Raw genomic sequence first — 22392 nt, forward strand, 5'->3', positions numbered from 1 at the left:
ACTCCTCAGAGTACATTACTGCTTTTTGACAGAAAGTCATGAGTCAAAGCCTCGGATTCTGGCACAGACTTCATTCCTTATTCAGATAAACATTAGTATTTTACTTTCTAGTCCCCTTCACCAGTCTATTTCAATATTGTAGCGCTACTAATACAAGCTCTACATGGTGTATCTGTGAGCCCTTGTGGCTGCCTTGTTACTGTGATGCTTAATACCTTTGTTTTATAAGACATTTACATTTATGGCATTTGGCAGACATCCCTTATAGAGAGCGACTTACAGTTTTGTTAAAGTGCTTTTGATAGAGCACTCTCTATAAATATATATTCTGATATTGGGTCACTAGGTCACAGACTAAGAATAGGATGAATCTAAAAACTCTGTTGGGATGTAATACAGCAAGAAAAGCACACAGAGAACATTTTGTTTTAATTAAAGTGCTAATTTAAGTACTTCAGGAAGAGGTAAGTCTGTAAACGTGGTGTGAAGACTGGCAGTGACTGAGCCGTTCAGACATCTAGGGGTAGAGGACATCCAGCTATGTGCTAGAACAGAGAGGAGTCTTGATACATACCATCCTTGTACCCTGGTGAGATCAGTCGAGCAGTGCTAGAGAACTGGAGGGAGTGTGGTGCATTGTGGGATGCTTTGAGGTAAGTGGGTGCTGGTCTGTTTTTTTGCTTTGTAGGCAAGCATCAGTATTTCAACAAGACAGTGAAGGGAGTGTAGCAATGGGGTGGTGTGGGAGAACTTAAAGAAGGAAGGTTGAAAGCAGGTTATGAATTTTGGATCATTTGCCCAAGCCAGGAGTGAATTATAGTAGTCCAGACATGAAATGACCAGAGACTGAACAAGCACCTGAGTGACCCGTGTGGGCAGAAATGGACAAATCCTTCTGATGCAGTATTAGGATAATATCTTTTCATGTTGTTCATGTCTGTGTCAGTGCATACTTATCTTTACTGTTCTGATGAAGTCCTGTGGGCTGGGAACAAGTTGTGTGGATAACCACTAAGCCGGTATTTGTGTTGTAAGTGTGACTTACCATTGAAAGACTGAGTGTACTGTTTTCAACAGTGCTTCCTGGTCCAGCTTCTTCCTCCTCCATGCCACAATGTAAACGTTTTCAGAGATATTAAAAATCATGAGGTACGTAAAGGGAAAGGACTTACTTTTCAAATGCAGTAACAATAAAGATTAAATAAATAAAGGTTAATTTTCTGGGAATTTACCGAGGACACTTACTCACATAGTGTGCCGTGGGGGTTTATGTGAGCTGTGAGTGTGACATAGATCAAAACTGAGTTAATATTTGACCAAAGATATGGTATAGGAGACTTGAGGTCAGTGAGCTTGGATAACATTCGACAATTTACAGAGATTTATGAGAATTATAAGATTGTATCTAACTATACAGGGATTTTGGGATATTGAGCTATTAAATGCTGACCTACACAGTAAATAAAAATATTTCTAAAACTAAGAAAGGGGAAATGAGACTAGCACATGCCACAGTGAAGAGCAATGCTGTCTGACTCCTCCAGGGTCACAGGGGTCAAACCTGAGCTCAGGTTAGTGTCTGTGTGGAATTTTGTATGTTTTGCCCTTGTCTGAGTGTGATTCATTCGGTCATCTGGCTTCTGTCCACCTCACAAAACATACAAGTATTTGCACTGATTCCACTAAATGGCCCTTAAGTGTGAATCCACTACACCCTTGACCAGGAAAAAAGAGCAGGTACTGAAGACTAATGGATGTATAAATAAAGGAAAAGCCAAATAAAATCTTATAATTCCAGCTGGACTTCAAATTAAATATGCTAGTGACTTAACATTGGATCCAGAAAGTGTTGGATAAAAGGCTACTGAAAACAATCTAATCTAATGTTGGATGCCAGTATGGAACTGTACACACAAAGTATAATATTTACCCTTAGATTTACATTTATTGTTAAGATACTGTTTACACAGGGATAAAAAGGACAAAAGTGAAATTCTTGCAGTGCTTTAACAACAAAGTAGTTAGTTAAATAAGAAGAATATAGTAGAAGTGGGTGGCATGGTGGTGCAGCAGGTTATATTTCCATCTTTAGGATTTCTAGTTCAGTCCTGCTCTTGGGTTTACTTTCTGTGAAATTGGTACCTTCTGCCAAATTAGGGTCTTCTCTGATTTCTCTGGTTTCCTCCTAATGTCCAAAAACATGCAAATCCTATATTTCCTGTAGGTGAATATGTGTGTATTGTGCACTGTGATAGAATCTGGTCAGCCCAATCAGGTCTGTGCCATGTTTAGCACTGCTCCCTTTACAGAGTTCTTCTTTCACTTCAATTAGCTTAACATAGCATTAAGAGAGACATCTTTTCGCTGTTCCTCTTTCACTAGGGCTTCAACAACAGTCAGTTAGAGACATGGTGGTGCAGCAGCTTATACTTCCATCTGGGATGTGGAAGCTTAGTGGTTAAGGTGATGGACTACTGTTTGGAAGGTTTGTGAGTTTGAATCCTAAGTCCACCAAGCTGTCACTGCTGGGCCCCTGAGCAAGGCCCTTAACACTCAAATAGTCAGAGATAAATGTATGTGATTCTGGATATGGGCATCTGCCAAAGGTCAGAAATGTAAATCTCACAGCTTTAGGATTTCTAGTTCAGTCCTGCTCTTGGGTTTACTTTCTGTGGAATTGGTACCATCTGCCAAAATTGTGTTTCCTCCGGGTTCTCTGGTTTCTTGCTAATGTCAAAAAACATGCAAAGCCCATATTTCCTGTAGGTGTGAATGTGTGTGTATTGTACCAGGTGATGGAGTGGCATCACAAAGAGGGTGAATTCCTATGAAAGGGGCTCTAAATCCCCTGTTATAGAAGACTGATCAGCAGAATCTGTAATGGTTATTAAAGATGAACGAATGAATGAATGAATGAAACAGAGGTACAGATAAAGTAAAAACAAATATTAGAACTCTATATTATACTAAAATGATCAAAAACTAAATGGTATAAGAAATCAGTTACACTAATCACATAAAGAGTAAGAGCGTTGATTAAAAAACAATGGACGTGTAATATTTGCAGGAAGATAATAAGCCTATTGTTCTTTAGCTAAAGTAAAAGTACAGCAGTCACAGAGCTTCCTATCCAGCTGCACGTTTTTGCTGACAGCAGTCTTACACTAGTGCTCACTTCTGATTGGACAACTAGTGCTCTCTGATTGGTCAGCTCACAGTGGACTTTCTCAGTCTAACCAATCAGCTCGCTGCTTGCTCCTCGGCTGCACCAACATGGCGGCTTTCTGAGTTTACGAAGAGGAAAAAAAAAGAAGCTAATGTGTAAATAAAGCCACTGTACATTGTTTAGAGATTATATTAGTTGTTTAAAGTGGTTGCGGAGTTGATGATCTGTTGTACAGGGAGAAATAAAAGATGTCGAGTGACGGAAGTAAAAAGCAGTTCTGGAAAAGGAACACAGCGAAGGTTCCTGGCAGGTAAAGTGACGTGTTCATGCTAGCCTGCTGTTAGCTGCTAATGTGGGTTTTAAATCTGCTTGATGATCAAAATGAAAGCTGTCGGAAAATCGCGAGTGACATTTGGCCTCGTTGGTCGTTCAATTGCATGCTGTGACAGATTAGGACTTTCACACACGTTTTGAGAAAAAATAAAACTGGGAAGCTAGCTTAGCTAATTAGCCTTTGGCTAGTTAAAATTGCTTTCCCAGGAATGACACATTTCCTGTCATTACAATGGCAACAGTCGCTCTTGTGAAATGTTTTAACACAGCAACACCCATTATTTTTAAATGTTCTTCAGACGCTAAACAGTATCTTCTAGCACCTGTGGATGTAGCAGAATGTCATAGATGTGTTGATGTGTCTAAAGTTAAGAGTGTATGCATTGTTTATTTCTTCACAACTCTGCTTGTAACGGTCTGTGCCACGTTCAGCACTGCTCCCTTTACACAGTGCTTCTTTCACTTCAATTAGCTCAACATTCACGATATTGCCAAAAGTTTTGGGACTACATGCACATGAATGTAATATGGAGTTGGCCAACCCTTTGCAGCTATAACTGTTTCAACTCTTCTGGGAAGGCTTTCCACAAGGTTTAGGAGTGTGTTCATGGGAATGTTTGACCATTCCTCTAGAAGCGCATTTGTGAGGTCAGGCACTGATGCTGGACGAGAAGTCCTGGCTCATAGTCTCTGCTCTATTTCATCCCAAAGGTGTTCTGTCAGGTTGAGGTCAGGACTCTGTGAAGTTCCTCCACACCAAACTCGCTCATCCATGTCTTTATGGACCTTGCTTTGTGCACTGGTGTGCAGTCATGTTGGAACAGGAAGGGGTCATCCCCAAACTGTTCCCACAAAGTTGGGAGCATGAAATTGTCCAAAATGTCTTGGTATGCTGAAACATTAATTGTCTCTTTCACTGGAACTAAGGGGCCGAGCCCAACCCCTGAAAAACAACACTTGAATTCAATGATATGGAGGGGTGTTCCAAAACTTATGGCAATATAGTGTAGCATTGAGAGAGCGACATCTTTCAGCTGTTCCTCTTTCACTTTCACTTCGGATTTAAATAGCAACTCTTACAGTGTTGTTAAATAGTTGCCATCGACTCCATAATGCTACCAAATCTTGTTAAAGGAAGAAGAAACATCTGAAGATAAATGAGTTATATTAGAAGAGAAATAGTAGAAATCAACCTCAGATCACCAGATTTTGTGGTGTTAATGATTCTCCAGAGTTGTGAGATTGATTCCTGCCTCTGTACGGTGTGTGGAGTTTGTAAGTTATCTTTGTGCTATGGGCGTTTCCTCCAGGTAATCCGGTTTCCTCCTACACTCCCAAGACATACACTGCAGGCTGATTAGCATCTCTAAATTGTCTGTAAAATAGGTGTGTGTGTGATTGTACCCTGTGATACGTTGTCATCCTGTCCTGGGTGTCCACCACCAAGAAAGAAAAAATATAACGGGTGGGGGTGGGGGCAGAGGTGGCTCAAGTGGTTAAGGCTCTGGGTTGTTGATCGGAAGATCAGAGTTCAAGCCCCAGCACTGCCAAGCTGCCACTGTTGGGCCCTTGAGCAACCTCTCTGCTCCGAGGGTGCTGCATCATGGCTAACCCTGCACTCTAACCCCAACCCCCAGGGATGGGATATGTGAAGAAAGAATTTCACTGTGCAGTAATGTGTATGTGACAAATAAAGACAACTTACTTACTTACTTACCTTGTGTGCTGATTCCCTTGGTACAGACTCCAGCCTCCCTGTGACTTTGTGTAGGATCATAGTAGGATAAATGATCATAGATAAATAAATCACCAGATTTAAATAATGTTTAAAAATAATCACACTATTCCATGTAAACGGTATGCATAATATCAGAGTTGTTTGTGTACATTAAGGGGGCGTGGCCTTTACTTGGTTATAAAAATAAGTGCTAAATAAAAAGTTACTTAAATTCTATAAGTTGTTACTTTTGAACTATTCATGCACAATACAGTAAACTGTCAGGGAATGTTGGCTAGTATATGATGTTTTAGTGTGGAAAATTGAAGGTCCACAGTCGTATATATGCTAATTTAGTGCCTGTTGAGTATTGTTTAAAAAAAAAAAAAAAAAAACCAAGCTGTCCATCCTTGATCTGATCACCCATGATGCATGGTTGATTTCATACAGGTCTATGAAATAGGAAGGAATAACACTGACAGTGTGTGTGCTTTAGAGGAAGACAATGAGTCGCAAGATGGTGTAATGTGGCACGATGAGAAGCATCATTGAAAAGCTTTAAAAGGCACAATGATTTGCCACTGACTGCAGGTTTCTTTTTATTCACTGACAAACAGCACATCAGGATTTTTAGCCCTTTATAAGCTGTGGAACGGCTTTCAGATGCGTTGTGCCATGTGATATGCCATATGTATTTATGTGTTGTACTGTATGTCATTAAATGTGATGTATATGACCTAATATCTGGACTAAAATAACCTAATACCTGGGTTAAGCCTTATTTTTAATAATGAACGTGAAGTAGGCCTGTAATTACACAATAAAGGTGGATTTGAGGGAGGGTTGGGTTTTTATTGTAAGAGGTTTAATGACCTTAAAAATGGGTCAGCGGTTGGGAAAAAAAAGTTGATGTACACTAACCTAAGCTGTATTGATCTTTCCCTGTTTGCAGTATACAACATGTTTATGGAGCCCAGCATCCTCCATTTGATCCTCTCCTACATGCTAAGTAAGTGCTTACTGTTATAATATCATTTTATTCTACTCTTTACAGACCACACATGTGCAGTGGGAGCTGTGGTAACTTATTCTTATTCTATTATCCATTCAGAAATGTTCTGGTTATAGAAAGCTGCACTATAGCACCAAGACATTCTGAACTTTCTGCAACTCCAAGCCTTGACCGAATAATATTATCATGCGCTATGTGATCAGTCTTTGTAAAAGTAAATGAAGATTAGATTTCTCTCACCAGTCCAGGGGTAAATGAAGTGACCCCTGAGGGAGAAAAAAAAAAAAAAAGCATCTGCCATACGGTTACCTGCGAGTTGTTACTATGGCAACAGTAATGTATTAGAAATGCGTTAATTAAATGCTGTGATTTGGGTATTAGTCAGAAGTATTGTTATAGAAAAAAATAAAATCTGTGGTATGAATAAAGAATAATGGAAAGACCAGCGCTGTTTGTCACACAGGTTGATTTGCTTTACTGCTGAGAAATTACTCAGACATGACAGGTATTTGTGTGTGTGTGTGTGTATATGTGAGAGACATTAAGCAGCATGGAGCAATAATGGCCTAGTGTAGAGCAACGATTTCCTTAAAAACCTGAAACGAACACCTGTTTACAATGTCATTTGTATCCCTCGTTTGTTTTGGCGCTCATGCAGAACCTTTTCTTTAACATATTGTACCACGCTGGAGGTGGCTGGGGCCCCGGGGGCTTCTCACATTGAGCTGACAGATTCAGGTCGATTTCCATTTAGTATGCCAAGGCTTAAGCTTCTCATTTCTCCAGTTAGTCACAAACATTCATTCCTTCATTAGGCAGGTCCAAAATGCAGTTTTCTATTTTCAGCCAACAGGTTGTTTCACTTCTGACATGAGCAGCTGAGATGATGCTGTTGTGCGTGTTTGGGTAGTAATTATCGACACTGTGTTCTACACAGAGTTAGCTTGCTTTCTTAATTCGTGCTCCTTGATGTTATCAGCGTGTGTATAACTTGCTTTTTATCTGATTTCAGTGCTTATGTAAACAGCATGCAGACAGCCCCTCCAGCAGTTTCTGAGTTTTTTTTTAATAGGTGCAGATATAAATGCAAAATCAATGCAATGCTTTAAAATTATCACATCATCACAGCACCGTTTCACCCACTCTCTTCTGTGTGGAGCGTCTATCATAGAAAATTATTACATACACTATGTTGCTAAAAGTTTGGGACATCTGCCTTTACATGCACATGAATGTAATATGGAGTCGACCTGCCCTTTGCAGCTATAACAGCTTCAACTCTTCTGGGAAGGCTTTAGGTTTAGGAGTGTGTTTATGGGAATTTGTGAGGTCAGGCACTGATGTTGGACGAGAAGGTCTGGCTCATAGTCTCCGCTCTAATTCATCCCAAAGGTGTTCTATCAGGTTGAGGTCAGGACTCTGTGCAGTTCCTCCACACCAAACTCACTCATCCATGTCTTTATGGACCTTGCTTTGTGCACTGGTGTACAGTCATGTTGGAACAGGAAGGGGTCATCCCCAAACTGTTCCCACAAAGTTGGGAGCATGAAATTGTCCAAAATGTCTTGGTATGCTGAAGCATTCAGAGTTCCTTTCACTGGAACTAAGGGTGTGTGTGTGTGTGTCTTCCTTCATCTGAGTTTAAAAGAGGAACCATGTGCTTGCAGTTTTTACAGTTCAGTTAGTTTTCTGCATAAAAGCACAAAATCCCCCAATTTTTGAAAATATTTGCAGCAAAAATCAAACATTTATGGCCACAACATTCACAAAAAAAACCTCAGCAAAGTCTTTAAGGCACTGGACTTTAAGGGATCCAGTGTGGTCACTAAGCACAGTGCTGTTAGTAGGGTGACTTGCGTTATTGCGTTATCTGTGTCAGTGTGCACGTCAATGAGAAGAGAAGAAGTGCATGAAGAACAGGTTTATAATTGAAGTCTGATCTGCAGTTTTCCATTGTACAAATTCTGTGAATGAAACTTTTGCTGAAGCCAACAGTCAGAACTGGTTGAAAGAGAAATGGTGTCAAAATAAAACTTTACAATCTACCGCTTTCAAAACAACTTAAATGTGGATTTATTTTTTATTTTAATGTAACTGATACCTCATTAAAAACGCCACATGTTCTGGACGGCACAGACGTTTTCAGTTCCAGTCTGAACAGCAGATGAAGAGTGAAATATATCAGCTGTGTGGAGCAGTCTCACGCTTCCTACAAGGGACATTAGACGAGTGAATTATAAAGCATTCGAGTATAAAAGAAGGCTGCACAAGGACGTCTCTGCTGCAGGTTCGATGCACCAGTTTTTGATGAACACACAGCATCCTGCTAAATCTGTAGCATACAGCAAAACTACAGAGGCATGATGGAAAGGCTCAAAACTGATGCTATCTGTAACTACGAGTTTTAATCACAAACGACTGACTGAGCTCCTGTAACACAAGCATTACTCTCATCTATCTATCTATCTATCTATCTATCTATCTATCTATCTATCTATCTATCTATCTATCTATCTATCTATCTATCTGTCTGTCTGTCTGTCTGTCTGTCTGTCTGTCTGTCTGTCTGTCTGTCTGTTGATCTGTCTGTCTATCTGTCTGTCTGTCTATCTATCTATCTATCTATCTATCTATCTATCTATCTATCTATCTATCTATCTATCTATCTATCTATCTATCTATCTATCTGTCTGTCTGTCTGTCTGTCTGTCTATTGATCTGTCAATCTATTGATCTATCTGTCTGTCTGTCTGTTGGTCTATCTATCTATCTATCTATCTATCTATCTATCTATCTATCTATCTATCTATCTATCTATCTATCTATCTATCTATCTATCTATCTATCTATCTATCCCAAAGAGCAGGACACTGAGCCTCGCTGCTTCTGCAAAATCTTTTGCCATACATATAGAGATCAAAAATACTGCAGTAAATTTTTACTGTTTATTTTGTTCAATTATCATTTATTCATTTCTGTCTATTCAACGTTGTGCTATGTCTCGAACTGACTACATTCCCTGACCACTGTAATAGTCATGTAGATACAGATCAAGAGCTTCAGCTGAGAACGAGGATAAAGTCTGATCTCTGTGACTGTGCTATGGTGGTTGTCGGTGTAAGACAGGCTGGTTCGAGGATTTCAGAAACTGCTGATCTCCTGGGATTTTCACACTCAGCACTCTCTGGAGTTTTACACCAAATGATGCAACAAATTGTATGAGAGGCTGGCTCTGGAAAGCAAAGCTAAGCTGATACATACAGTGGTTTTATCACAGTCGCTGCAGTATGTAGTCGTAAGGAGGTGTTGCCAATAACGTTTATCAGATTATCACAACTAGCAAGATTTCTTGCTGCTATAATGCAACATTCTGTAGGGAGACTTGTTGAAAAGTACAGTATGTACTCTTGCGCTATTGTCTTCACTTTCATTGGTCATCCCTGTGCCAAGTTGCTCCATATTTGCATACAGTTAAACTTTCTTAACTGGACACGCCCACATGTCGTCACCAGCACTCGTTGAAAATAAATGAAAATCTTCAGTCGTTTTGTCGCTGTATGCTTGAACACAGCGCGAAAGATCTTGTAGATGAAAAACGTCAAATAATCGATTTTTACAACCGTGGTGAGCAGAAAAGCATCACAGAGAGCACAAACACTGAGGTGGATGAGCTAAAACAGCAGAAGAGAACATCAGGTTCCACTCCTGTCAGTCAAGAACAAGAAATCTGAGGCCATCATGGACTCACCCACACTGTTGTTGTTGTTATTGTTGTTTTGTTCAGCTTCTCCTTGTTCAGGGTCGCCACAGCAGATCATTTGGTCCACATGTTTTGATTTGGCATGGGATTTTACACCAGATGCCAATACTGATGCAATACTTGCCATTTAATCCAGGCTTCGGACTGGCACTGAGCGTTACCTCTTCAGTGGCTGGGTCAGCTGCCTGGGATTCGAACCCAGGCCACGGCAATGAGAGCACAGGATCTTGCCACTGGACCACCAGGAGGCCTAATGGACTCACACTGGACAGCTGAAATCTGGAAATACATTGCCTGCTCCTTTTCCAAACTTATAAAGTGCTCACTCACAAATACCAATTTTTCCCCCCATAAAATTCCTTTGCATTGTTTATCACCATGTTTTATTCAGGCTAAAAATCTGATTCAAGCCCAGTGTGTGTCTTCAAAAAAAAAACCCAAGTAAATATATTTTTGAATTAAACAGTCCTCTCTGAAAAGCTGCGGAAGAAGTTTTTCTAGTGGATTTTTTTTCTTGAACAAAATTACCTTCCCGAACTGCGTTTATATGATGATCTGTGCTGTATTTCGGACCCGTGAACATCGTGTTAATTAGCCGTGTCACTCGCTAGGGCAGAGAGGATTGTTTACAGAGGAACTGAGTCAGTGTTTCTAGGTTTCGGCTTTTTGACCAGATTAAACACACAGCGATTTCTCAGACTGCTGTTGGAGTTAAATAGCACTCTGCAAGTGCAAATCAACACTAGCTCCAGAAATACTAAACCATCCCTTTAATGAGGAATGTCTGTAAAGTAACGGGAAGAGCGCTGAGACACTGCAGTCCTCTGAGAGTGAGGAGTTTAGGTGCAGTTTTTTTTCTCAGGTGGAAAGCAGGGCTCTTGAGAGGTGAGAGGTGAATTTGCTTATTGTCATGAATCTGCTGCTTCTGAAATGAAGAAAAAATTAATTTCTATTGATTTATTAAGTTCAGTTTGTTCAAGTTATTTGACTGCTGTTCTACACGAATGAGAATAAAGTCATCTGGGTGTTTCCATAAACACTCCGTGTCATCTGGAGTGTTTATGGAAAGGTGAGAGAGACATCCGTTACTTGCTAGTGATAATAGTCTCACAGCTTCAGTGCAAACGTGAAAGGGTGTTAAATTAATTCAGCTTACATTTGGGGTGAAGATAAATGTGTAGAAACATGTTCGACAGAGCAGATGCTCTCTACTAGACTTCAACTTTAAGGTAACTTGGTTGTGAATAATGCTTTGGCACTACAAAGGAAGTTTCTCTAGCTTTAAGCCATGTCATCTGATGTTCTGCTCTCTCTGTCTCTCTCTCTCTCTGTCTCTCTCTGTCTCTCTCTCTCTCTCTCTCGCTCTCTCTCTCTCTCCTGTCTTTCTATCTCTTTCTTCTGTCTGTCTGTCTGTCTGTCTGTCTGTCTCCACCCCTCTGTTTTCCTGTTTGTCTGTCTCTCTTTCTCTATCTCTGTTTGTCTATCTGTCTATCTGCCTCTCTCTCTCTCTCTCTCCCTGTGTCTGTCTGTCTGTCTCCCTCCTTCTGTCTCCCTCTGTCTGTCTTTTTGTCTGTGTGTCTTTCTCTCTGTCTGTCTGTCTCTCTCTCTCTCTCTCTCCCCCCCTCTGTCTGTCTTACACTCTCTCACACACTGTCTGTCTTTCACTCTCTCTCCCTCAGTTTGATCAAAGCCGGAAACAAACCGTCTGCCACGAGCACACCCGGAAAGCCGAAGAAAGCCACCACCTTCCAGGAGTTCGAGAGCATCACGAGCGATGCGTGGGACGTGGGGGACGACGATGACGAACTCCTCGCCATGGCCGCCCAGAACCTCAACATTGAGGTCGTCAGGGAGACGGCCAACAAGGTGATCGAGAACCACAGCAAGCAGCAGGAGCGACGACAGCAGCAGCTGGACGAACCTCCCGGGCCTGAGGAGAAATACGAAGAGGAGGGGCACAGCAAAGATGAAGAGGAGAGGCTAGAGGAGGAGGAGACGACCACAGAGCTGTCCTTTAGCTCGGAGCGTCTCCACCACAGCGACAGCAGGCTGGTGAAATCCCACAGTGAAGCACCTATTGGATCGCCAAAGGGTTTGTACATTTTCACCTCACTTCTCTGCTGAATTCTCAGGATTTATTACACAGCTTCACCTCCTTATATACCTCTGCTTCCATGCCCTTACAGTCACACCCAGAAGTCTTAGAGGTTAAGGATAGCAGCTTCAAATTTTAGATGCTTCTGAACAAGCACTTGGGGCATCTCAGAGAGCAGAAATGGGTTTGATATCACTGTTTACTTTGAAGATAGAAAATTTGGGTGAAAAACGTAACAGCTTTTGTCTTTTTTGCAACTTTTCTATGAATATATTTCACCTAGCAGGCTCGGTTTAAACAGAAATACTTATGAAAAACTGCAGATTTTTAAAGCCCTGCATATCTACTTTCTTATGGACACCACTGTGGAGGAAGTCCAGGCAGAAATTCCATTTTTTTGGCCACTGTTAAATTAAAGCAGTCATTTAAATGCGAGTCTGTTTCATAAACGGAAACCACAGACCACATCACTGCATTAATACTAGCGTGTGTGTGTGTGTGAGACAGCAGATAGAACAACAGGTCTGTTATACATGCACTCGGACGCCTGCTGTTCTATCGCTGTGGATAGAGACACTGTACAGACAAGGCAGTGGAGATGAGGGCACGTATACCGTCTGCTCCTGCTGTGATCTCTCTCTCTCTGGTACAGAGCGATGCCCCTCCTCTCCTGCCTACCTGCAGCTTTGTTCAGGATCGGTTGACTGCCGTCCCAGACTTCCCATCTTGCCCGGGATTGCGTGACAAGGTTTTCATGCAAAGTCACCAGTGATGCACGCTATTTGTATTCCAGTGCTTCTCATGCAGATTTAATGTTAATGCAGAAGCCCGAGGCTTAGAACTGCAGCAGGAGCTTCTGCTCGAGGTGCCATTCCTTGTACTGCTAAAAGCATCATGGCTTTTTGATAGCCCTGACTGATGCACGTTACATTCATCTAAACATCCTTCCACATGTACTCCTTCAGGTTTAAATGATTTAACATACAATCCACACTGAATTACTAACTGACCAGTCACACATGATTCTTTTATAAGACTTTTTTTGAGGGGAATGACTCCTTAAAAGGAGCTGCTTGTGTTGTTTCTAATAGATCACGTGATATATTTACTGAAAACTAATTTATATTCTGTATTCACAAATTCTGTCAAGTGTGATCTCAGTGTATTCACTGAATCTTAAAATCACAGCAAACAAGAATTAAGAAGTGTGTGTGTGGTTTCACATGTGGTTTAGTGACTTCGCCATCACATTACAGTGATCTCATGATGCTGTAGACTAATTTGTAGCAGGAAACCAGAATTATTATGTCCAGATTTGCCCTGTCGGTGGCGCTAGAGTGTTTGAAACATGAACACTAAAATTGCTGTGTAGGCAGCTGAAACTGTCCTCTACCACTGTACCAAATTTCATAAAAAGTTTACGAAGCATATTATGATAATAATAGTTATAATAATGTACAGGTTCAATATGTTGCCTATGCATCTTTGGTTCATGGCATGCTAGTCCTAAATATGACTGAGGAGTTTCTTTTAACCCTTTTTACCAGAATACAGTGGAACCTCGGCATATGAATGCCCTCACTTACGAATTTCCGCCTTAAGAATTGAAACTTTGCATCAGCATATGAAGCATTTTCGGCAGAACGAACCGAAGTAAATGTTGGCTAAGTTGCACATACACTATATTGCCAAAAGTATTTGCTCACCCATCCAAATAATCAGAATCAGGTGTTCCAATCACTGCCATGGCCACAGGTGTATAAAATCAAGCATCTAGGCATGGAGACTGTTCTTACAAACATTTGTGAAAGAATGGGTCGCTCTCAGGAGCTCAGTGAATTCCAGCGTGGAACTGTGATAGGATGCCACCTGTGCAACAAATCCAGTCGTGAAATTTCCTCGCTCCTAAATATTCCACAGTCGACTGTCAGCTGTATTATAAGAACGTGGAAGTGTTTGGGAATGACAGCAACTCAGCCACGAAGTGGTAGGCCACGTAAACTGACGGAGCGGGGTCAGCGGATGCTGAGGCGCATAGTGCGAAGAGGTCACCAACTTTCTGCAGAGTCAATCGCTACAGACCTCCAAACTTCATGTGGCCTTCAGATTAGCTCAAGAACAGTGCGCAGAGAGCTTCATGGAATGGGTTTCCATAGCCGAGCAGCTGCATCCAAGCCATACATCACCAAGTGCAATGCAAAGCGTCGGATGCAGTGGTGTAAAGCACGCCGCCACTGGACTCTAGAGCAGTGGAGATGCGTTCTCTGGAGTGACGAATCGCGCTTCTCCATCTGGCAATCTGATGGACGAGTCTGGGTTTGGAGGTTGCCAGGAGAACGGTACTTGTCTGACTGCATTGTGCCAAGTGTAAAGTTTGGTGGGGGGGGGGGTTATGGTGTGGGGTTGTTTTTCAGGAGCTGGGCTTGGCCCCTTAGTTCCAGTGAAAGGAACTCTGAATGCTTCAGCATACCAAGACATTTTGGACAATTCCATGCTCCCAACATTGTGGGAACAGTTTGGAACTGGCCCCTTCCTCTTCCAACATGACTGTGCACCAGTGCACAAAGCAAGGTCCATAAAGACATGGATGACAGAGTCTGGTGTGGATGAACTTGACTGGCCTGCACAGAGTCCTGACCTCAACCCGATAGAACACCTTTGGGATGAATTAGAGCGGAGACTGAGAGCCAGGCCTTCTCGTCCAACATCAGTGTGTGACCTCACAAATGCGCTTCTGGAAGAATGGTCAAAAATTCCCATAAACACACTCCTTAACCTTGTGGACAGCCTTCCCAGAAGAGTTGAAGCTGTTATAGCTGCAAAGGGTGGACCGACGTCATATTGAACCCTATGGATTAGGAATGGGATGTCACTTAAGTTCATATGCGAGTCAAGGCAGGTGAGCGAATACTTTTGGCAATATAGTGTACGTCAGTGAGCCGTTTGCGTCAGTGGAAAGCCAACTGAAGCGAGTTTATGCACTTTACAGTCAGTGAAAGCTGTATGGAAAGAGTCAACCCACGATACCAACGTTGCCTTCGGCATGACTTCCTGTGACATGGAATGCTTGGCTTGGGTCAGTTCTTTGTAAGCAGCCATACAGTTTACATACGCTCGGTATTGGTATTATCACTAACATGTTTGAGTAGCTGGAACAGATTATCTGCATTTACACTATTTCTTATAGGAAAATTCGTTTCATGGTACAAATTTTACCCCTCCTCCAGAACGAATTAAATTCGTATGCCGAGGTTCCAGTATAGTGGCGGTCCAGTCTAATGGAGAAATGAAAACTGTTGTTTTTTTTCCTCTCTGTTGGGATAAGCTTATACAGAACTGTAGTGGTTGAACCTCCTTCATTTTTTCGATGCTTACGAACAAGCACTGGAGGCGTCTCTGGGAGCTTTGATATCACTATTTGCTTTGGAGATAAACATTTGTGTGAAAAAAATCTTTGTTTTTTTGGAACTTTTCTATGAATATATACCCCGTAGTAGGCAGAAATACTTTGTAGGAAAAAAAAAAAACCCTAATTCTTCAAGCCTGATTGTGAGTGTCTGCTTTCATATGAGCCAGTCAGCACCACTGTGGATTGTGACATGACAAAAGACATTTATTGCTGAACTCTGATACTGTATTGTCCTCTGGTTTAAAAAAGAGCTGCATACACTGATACAATACAAAGATGCATGCATATATTCACCTCAGAGCTGCGTATCGTTCAGCTACTGGAACTGTACATAATGTTTTGAAATAGATTAGACTGAATAGGTTTTATCGGAGCTTTCATTGTATTCATGTATAACAAACTGAAAATCCAAACTGACCTTGTAATTGTAAATAGCTGAGAATAAGAGAACTTGTGGTTAACTTTAGTGAAGTGCATATTTCTGTTTTTTTTGTGTTGTTTTGTTTTTTTAATGATGTCGAAGTGCTCCTAACAGGAATGAGTAATAAGATCCATGGCACTAGTGATAGCTCTGCTGTTGCTCGGTGTAGAGCCAAGGTCTCATGGACTATTTAAGGGTTTTTAATGCTGATCATATTCTCATTAAAGAGCCAATCAAATGACTAAGACGTACTCTGTGTGCCCTTGGAGAGGTTTAAGGATGCAGTAATGTCATATTTCATGTTCTGGTTGTGATAATGCAGTTCTGCTGCTGATCTGATTATTAAAAAAGTCCTGAACAGTGTTAGGAGAACTTGTTTAATGCAGTGCTATTAACACATGCTTTTTGTGTTGGTGCAGAGATGAGCAGCGAGCGGGCAGCGCTATACAGGCAGCAGTCACTCCCTCACAGGCCGGTCATCCCCCTGGTGGCCCGCATGGCTGATCAGAACACATCAGGAACTCCTGCCATGACGGAGAGAGAGGCTTCTAGACTAGACAAGTTCAGACAGCTTCTGGCTGGACCTAACACAGACCTCGGTAAGCAGCTCACATTGTCCTCTGTTGTGTGTTATTGTCCTCTGATGTGTTGTTGTTTTTTTTCCGGATGCTCCACATCTTGAAGTGACTGCTACATGGTGTGGTTATGTATGAGTATGCGCTGTCAAAATGTGAACTCTTTTAAATCAGGCAGCTGAAGGTAACGTTGATGGATAGCTTATCACGGGTGCTCGGGAAAAGCACATTTGTGTTCAGGGTTATTTGGAGTTGCCCAATGGAGAAATACGTTCAGCAATAACTGAAAGAAAGATTGTGATTGGCTAGAACATTAACGCGTTTACTGAGCTAGTGGAGCGTGTCATTTGTCCAGCCCTGTCTGTTAACACCTTCAAACCTTTTTGACACATAGCAAAATATCCTCGTGTAATCTTAGTAAGTGCATTTGTTATAACGATGGCTAATTAGTTAAAGATTAATTCTGTTCCCAACAGTAAAAGCATTTTCTTTCGACTTTAAATTTTTTACACAAATGCAGTCTAGCTTCACAATACCTCTGCACTCCACAAAAAGCTATTAAAGTATACAGAAAAGTTTAATTTTAACTATAAGTACGTTTTTCTGGACCCAATAAACACTGTGTAACCGATTATGGAAATATTTATTTCCTCACCATCAGACATTGTTGTTTAATGAACAAACAACACAAAAAAAAGTCATGCTTATGTCACATACACTGATCAGGCATAACATTATGACCACCTGCCTATTATTGTGTTGGTTCCCCTTTTGCTGCCAAAACAGCCCTGACCCATCATGGACTGTGTATTCTGACACCTTTCTATCAGAACCAGCATTAACTTCTTCAGCAATATGAGCAACAGTAGCTCTTCTGTTGGCCAGCCTTCTCTCCCCACGTGCATCAATGAGCCTTGGCCTCCCATGACCCTGTCGCCGGTTCACCACTATTAGAGGTCTGCAGACTCTATTTCATTGTGAACATGTGACACTGCAGTTCCCTGTTCTCTTTTTTACAGTTTTTTTTTCAACAGTAGTTTGTTTTGTTTTGTTTTGTTTAGCTATTGACCACAGGGTAAATTCCAGGCTCTGTGTACATGAACAATACTTTGTTAGACATTTTCCACATGACACACCACCATGTCGGAAGTTTATGTGTGTATACACCGACCAGGCATAACATTATGACCACCTGATCCGTCCTGCACTGTGTATTCTGACACCTTTCTATTAGAACCAGCATTAACTTCTTCAGCAATTTGATCAACAGTAGCTTGTCTGTTGGATCGGATCACACGGGCCAGCCTCCACTACCCACGTGCATCATTGAGCCTTGGCCGCCCATGACCCTGTCGCTGGATCACCACTGTTCCTTCCTTAGACCACTTTTGATAGATACTGACCACTGCAGACCGGGAACACCCCACAAGAGCTGCAGTTTTGGAGATGTTTAGAAAGATTTAAACAATTTTAGATGTTACTAAAAGCCCAGTGTTGGTTGAAAGGATGCATTGTGGGTTAATCAGCTGATGGAAATCCTTTTCTTTAAATTCAGTCCTTATTTGTGTGGTGACATTTTCATCATGGCCAGTAATCCTTAATTGTCGTCAAATTCATTAATTCTCTCCAGAATTAGCTCTTTGTCTTTTCGTCTGGAGATGGTGTAGCTGGATCCAGCTTTTCATGCAATAGTACATCAAAACAGTGCCATGCTATAGATTAATGAGAGTTGTGCTGGTAATGTACACTTTTGGTATTTCTTCTTCTTCTTTCGGCTTTTCCCTTCAGGGGTGGCCACAGCGAATCATCTCTCTCCACCTATCCCTATCTTCTGCCTCCTGAACACTTACACCCACTAGCTTCATATCCTCATTTATTCCATCCATATACCTCCTCTTTGGCCTTCCTCTTCGCCTCCTGCCTGGCAGCTCCGTGTCCAACATTCTCCTACCAATATACTCACTCTCCCTCCTCTGAACATGTCCAAACCATCTTAATCTGGCCTCTCTAACTTTGTCCCCCAAACGTCCAACATGAGCTGTTGACTTTTGGTATTTATTACTGTTATATGGAATTTTGGAAGTAGCCCTGGAGATCTTGCTGGAACTCACTACACTATAAGCTGAATTTCTAGCTCATCTTACAGAAAATGTTTGTGCATATTTAGATATTTTTGTTGATTTCTGGAGATTCAGTATCAGACACACACTTCAGTATATGACACACTCTTCTCTATATACTCCTGCAGAATGCCATGGGCCGGTGCGATGGTCCAGTAAAATCGAATCTTCATTTCATGCTGCGCTGCAGAGCACATTTCAAATAAAACATCAGTTTTTTATTGTAACAAATCAAATATCCTAGCACGCTGAACTGATGAGGTGGGATGAGATGAGTGTGAATAGAGAGGCATGAATTCATGAAACGCTTTTCATTTAAGAAGTCGGTGCTGTGGGATGATGATCTGTTCCACTGGAAAAGCTCAGGTGGATGTAGCACTGCTTCTCTATGTCTTTAGAAAACAAGTGGTTATTGCTTGTGGGGTTTTTCAGAAGCAAGCAGCATGGCAGATCCTATGCATGTACAATACATCTTTGTAACTTTTCTGGCCACAAACCTCACAATCCATGTTGCTATTTGATTGTCTCTCTACATATCAGTGTATAAACTCTTCTGTGCAACCTTCCTCCGTCCATCCATCCATCCATCCATCCATCCATCTATTCAACATTCATCCATTCATCTATTAATACGCCATGCATCCGTCTATTAAAACTCCATCCATTCACCCATCCATCCATTCAACATCCATCCATCCATCCATCCATCCATCCATCTATTCAGAATTCACCCATTCATCCATTTATTCAACCCCCCTTCCTCGGTCCATCCATCCATCCATCCATCTATTCAACATTCATCTATTCATCTATTAAAACTCCATCCATCCATCCATCCATTCAGCATTCACCAATCCATCCATCTGTTCAGCATTCACCCATCCATCCATCCATCCATCCATCTATTCAACATTCATCTATTCATGTATTAAAACTCCATCCATCCATCCATCCATTCAGCATTCACCAATCCATCCATCTGTTCAGCATTCACCCATCCATCCATCCATCCATCCATCCATCCATCTATTCAGCATTCACCCATTCATCCATTTATTCAACCCTCCTTCCTCGATCCATCCATCTATTCAGCATCCATCCATCCATCCATCATGTAGGGGCAGTGGTGGCTCAAGTGGTTAAGGCTCTGGGTCGTTGACCGGAAGATCAGGGGTTCAAGCCCCAGCACTGCCAAGTTGCCACTGTTGGGCCCTTGAGCAAGGCCCTTAACCCTCTCTGCTCCAGGGGCGCTGTATCATGGCTGACCCTGCGCTCTGACCCCACCCTCCAAGGATGGGATATGCGAAGAAAGAATTTCACTGTGCTGTAATGTATATGTGTAATTCTGTAATGTATATTCTATCCATTCAACGTCCCTTCCTCCATCCATCCATTCAACATTCATCCATCCCCCCATTCTTCCATTCCTCCCTCCCTTAGCAGATGCTCTTTATCTTGGTCAGGGTCACTGTGACACCAGAACCTGAGCAGATGTGTGAGTTGGAAATATTTGCTCATTGTGATGTCAGTTCCTCATATTGCAGCATGTACACCTGCACTCATACACTGCTGCTATTCACTATTCGCGTGACTTTCAGTGTTGAGCCAGTCCATTTTCCTTAACTCAATAGTAGATATTACCACAGAGGATTTGGATGTCTCCGGTTTTTGTGTTGAGTGTTTAATGGGTTTGCTTAGCTGATTTTCTTTCTCTCTTTTTTTTTTTTTTAATCAAAAACCTCTCCATCTTCGCTGCACATTAACAACACTCAAGGCAATACCAGAAATATTGTGTGAATTAACCTGGACTGGTACATAATAAAATAACACATGTTCCTCATAAAAAAACAGAAAAGTATATGGGTGTTGCTGTTTTGCCCTATTTAAAATATCTGGGGCATTTTTGGGGCGTCATTTTTCCGACCCTGCCCCTCATGTAACATCATTACAGTCAGCCTACAGTTACTATACCTTATGTCTTCCTCCTTATGCTGGCCTCCTGTGGTAGCTATCAGTTTGGCGAGGATAAAAGCTCATGATAAGAAATGCAGTTTCAGGTGTAAAGGCAAGGCTGAAAGCTAGCGCACGGCTTTTCCTGAGTTTCTTTACTGTTTACTCATCCGCTGAAACGTTATTCTTCTGCGTTCAAGATAGTGGAGTTTTTAACACTTGTCTTATGTTTATTCAGGATCCGCGGTCTTTTCTTCTCTTCCTCTTCCTCCCCATAGGCAGGCAGAAGCTCTCATGCAGCAGTAATCAGTGAGGCGGAAGAAATCCCCATGCCCATGAATGGAAGATTAGGTCTATGCCATGCATAAACTCTGCTGAGTTGATAGCCATTTTCCCTCACTGCGTGCTCACTGAGTTTACTCTCTCTGCTTCAGGCTGAACGAGTCAGCTTTTTTCTTCACGCTTTTCACTCCTGATCACCTCAGTGCCCACAGGGTCAATATAACTGACGCATGTCTGCTCATGAAGATGGATTGGTGATCATTTCTTATATTTATGCAACACCTTTATGACCCTTCAGGATCTGTTAGCCTTTTCATGTCTCATTCTGTTTACGCCGTCCTTCATTAACAGCTCGGCTTCTTCACTATTGACACAGTCTATCGTTTTTAATCCGGTCGCTGGCGGCTCCCTAGAAAGAAATACGAATTTAATTCCAGTTTACATAATTACCACAAGGCACATCTATACGTGCGAGCGTAGTGGGAGAGCACAGACGGAGATAAATCAGCCGGTTGTCCTTTCAGGGAGGTCACTGTCCTCGTCTCCAGTCAGTGAAACCAAGGCTGCGAGCGAGCAGCACACTGATCACATTCTTCCTCCTACACCGAGCCCTCTGTCCCTCACAAACACACCATTATTTCTCAGCCACTCAATAGGGGGAGACATTGCCCTCTGCTGTAGAGCTGTGGAGCTGTGGGAAGGAAAAGCTTGGAAAAGCAGAAACTCTTCAGAATGCCTCGTATATTTATCCAGCAGCTCATTTTCTTCATCGCTTTACCTTATTAGACTTGATTGTGATGCTAAATATTACTTAAAATATTCTCATTTTCATCCATTGTGATAAACAATAGGGTTAATACTTTTTCGCCTTTTTCGACAAATTGGAATACAAATTGTTGTTTCATATTCTGATGATATAATTGGAATTTGCATGATTACATCTTTACAAAACAAACGCACATACATTAACTTGCCCCGTTCCGATTTTCGGCGCATAATGGAGCTTTATCCTACGTGACTTTCCTGCACGCTGTGACCCCTGTGGGGCTTTAACTTTGAAATCATTCTGTGGCTGAATCTCATCAGTTTATAGTGGGATGCATGTAGGGCACTATTTGGCTCTTCAACAGCAGTATATATATCTTATACACTATCCAGTGAGTATCCAGTGTGTAGTCAGTTTAAAGCCCAACTGTGTGCTGAGTACAGTATCCCTATTAAACCTGTAACGTTGAGCTGAATAGAAGCAAGAAAACATGAGCATTAAGATATAAATATAAATCTGAACTTTTTTTTTCTATAATCAAATTGTGAATATCTCTAATTTAAATACAACCAATAAAGTTGAGACATGAAATCATTGTTGCATAAATATTTGCAAACTTTTCAAACACTTCGAACATTCCTACTTTGTGTCATTGACCTGTTTTTGTTGTACGATGGCATATATTTATTTTTTGTCAGCCTCTTCCCACTTGCCCTTTCAGATCCGTCCCCAGCCCACATGGAGAAAAGCTGTTTGTCATACGCGGAACACAGGCCGCGCTGATTT

General features: G+C 41.6%; 1 protein-coding gene across 4 annotated transcripts in view; it reads left to right on the top strand.

Annotated features, from left to right (window-relative positions):
• The first annotated feature begins 3245 nt into the window (after window positions 1-3245).
• Window positions 3246-22392, top strand: part of tbc1d22a (TBC1 domain family, member 22a) — a 163497-nt gene continuing 144350 nt past the window's right edge. For 3 of the 4 annotated variants that reach the window (XM_058417226.1, XM_058417225.1, XM_058417227.1), the window contains exons 1-4: window positions 3247-3476; window positions 6169-6225; window positions 11668-12080; window positions 16333-16512. In XM_058417226.1, coding sequence (XP_058273209.1) covers window positions 3415-3476; window positions 6169-6225; window positions 11668-12080; window positions 16333-16512 — 712 coding nt within the window. In that variant the 5' untranslated portion in view covers window positions 3247-3414. Of the gene's footprint in view, window positions 3477-6168; window positions 6226-11667; window positions 12081-16332; window positions 16513-22392 lie in introns of all 4 variants that reach the window. The other variant, XM_058417224.1, reaches the window with a different exon arrangement.

Source organism: Hemibagrus wyckioides, linkage group LG19, assembly GCF_019097595.1.
Source record: "Hemibagrus wyckioides isolate EC202008001 linkage group LG19, SWU_Hwy_1.0, whole genome shotgun sequence".
Taxonomy (NCBI): Eukaryota; Metazoa; Chordata; class Actinopteri; order Siluriformes; family Bagridae; genus Hemibagrus; species Hemibagrus wyckioides.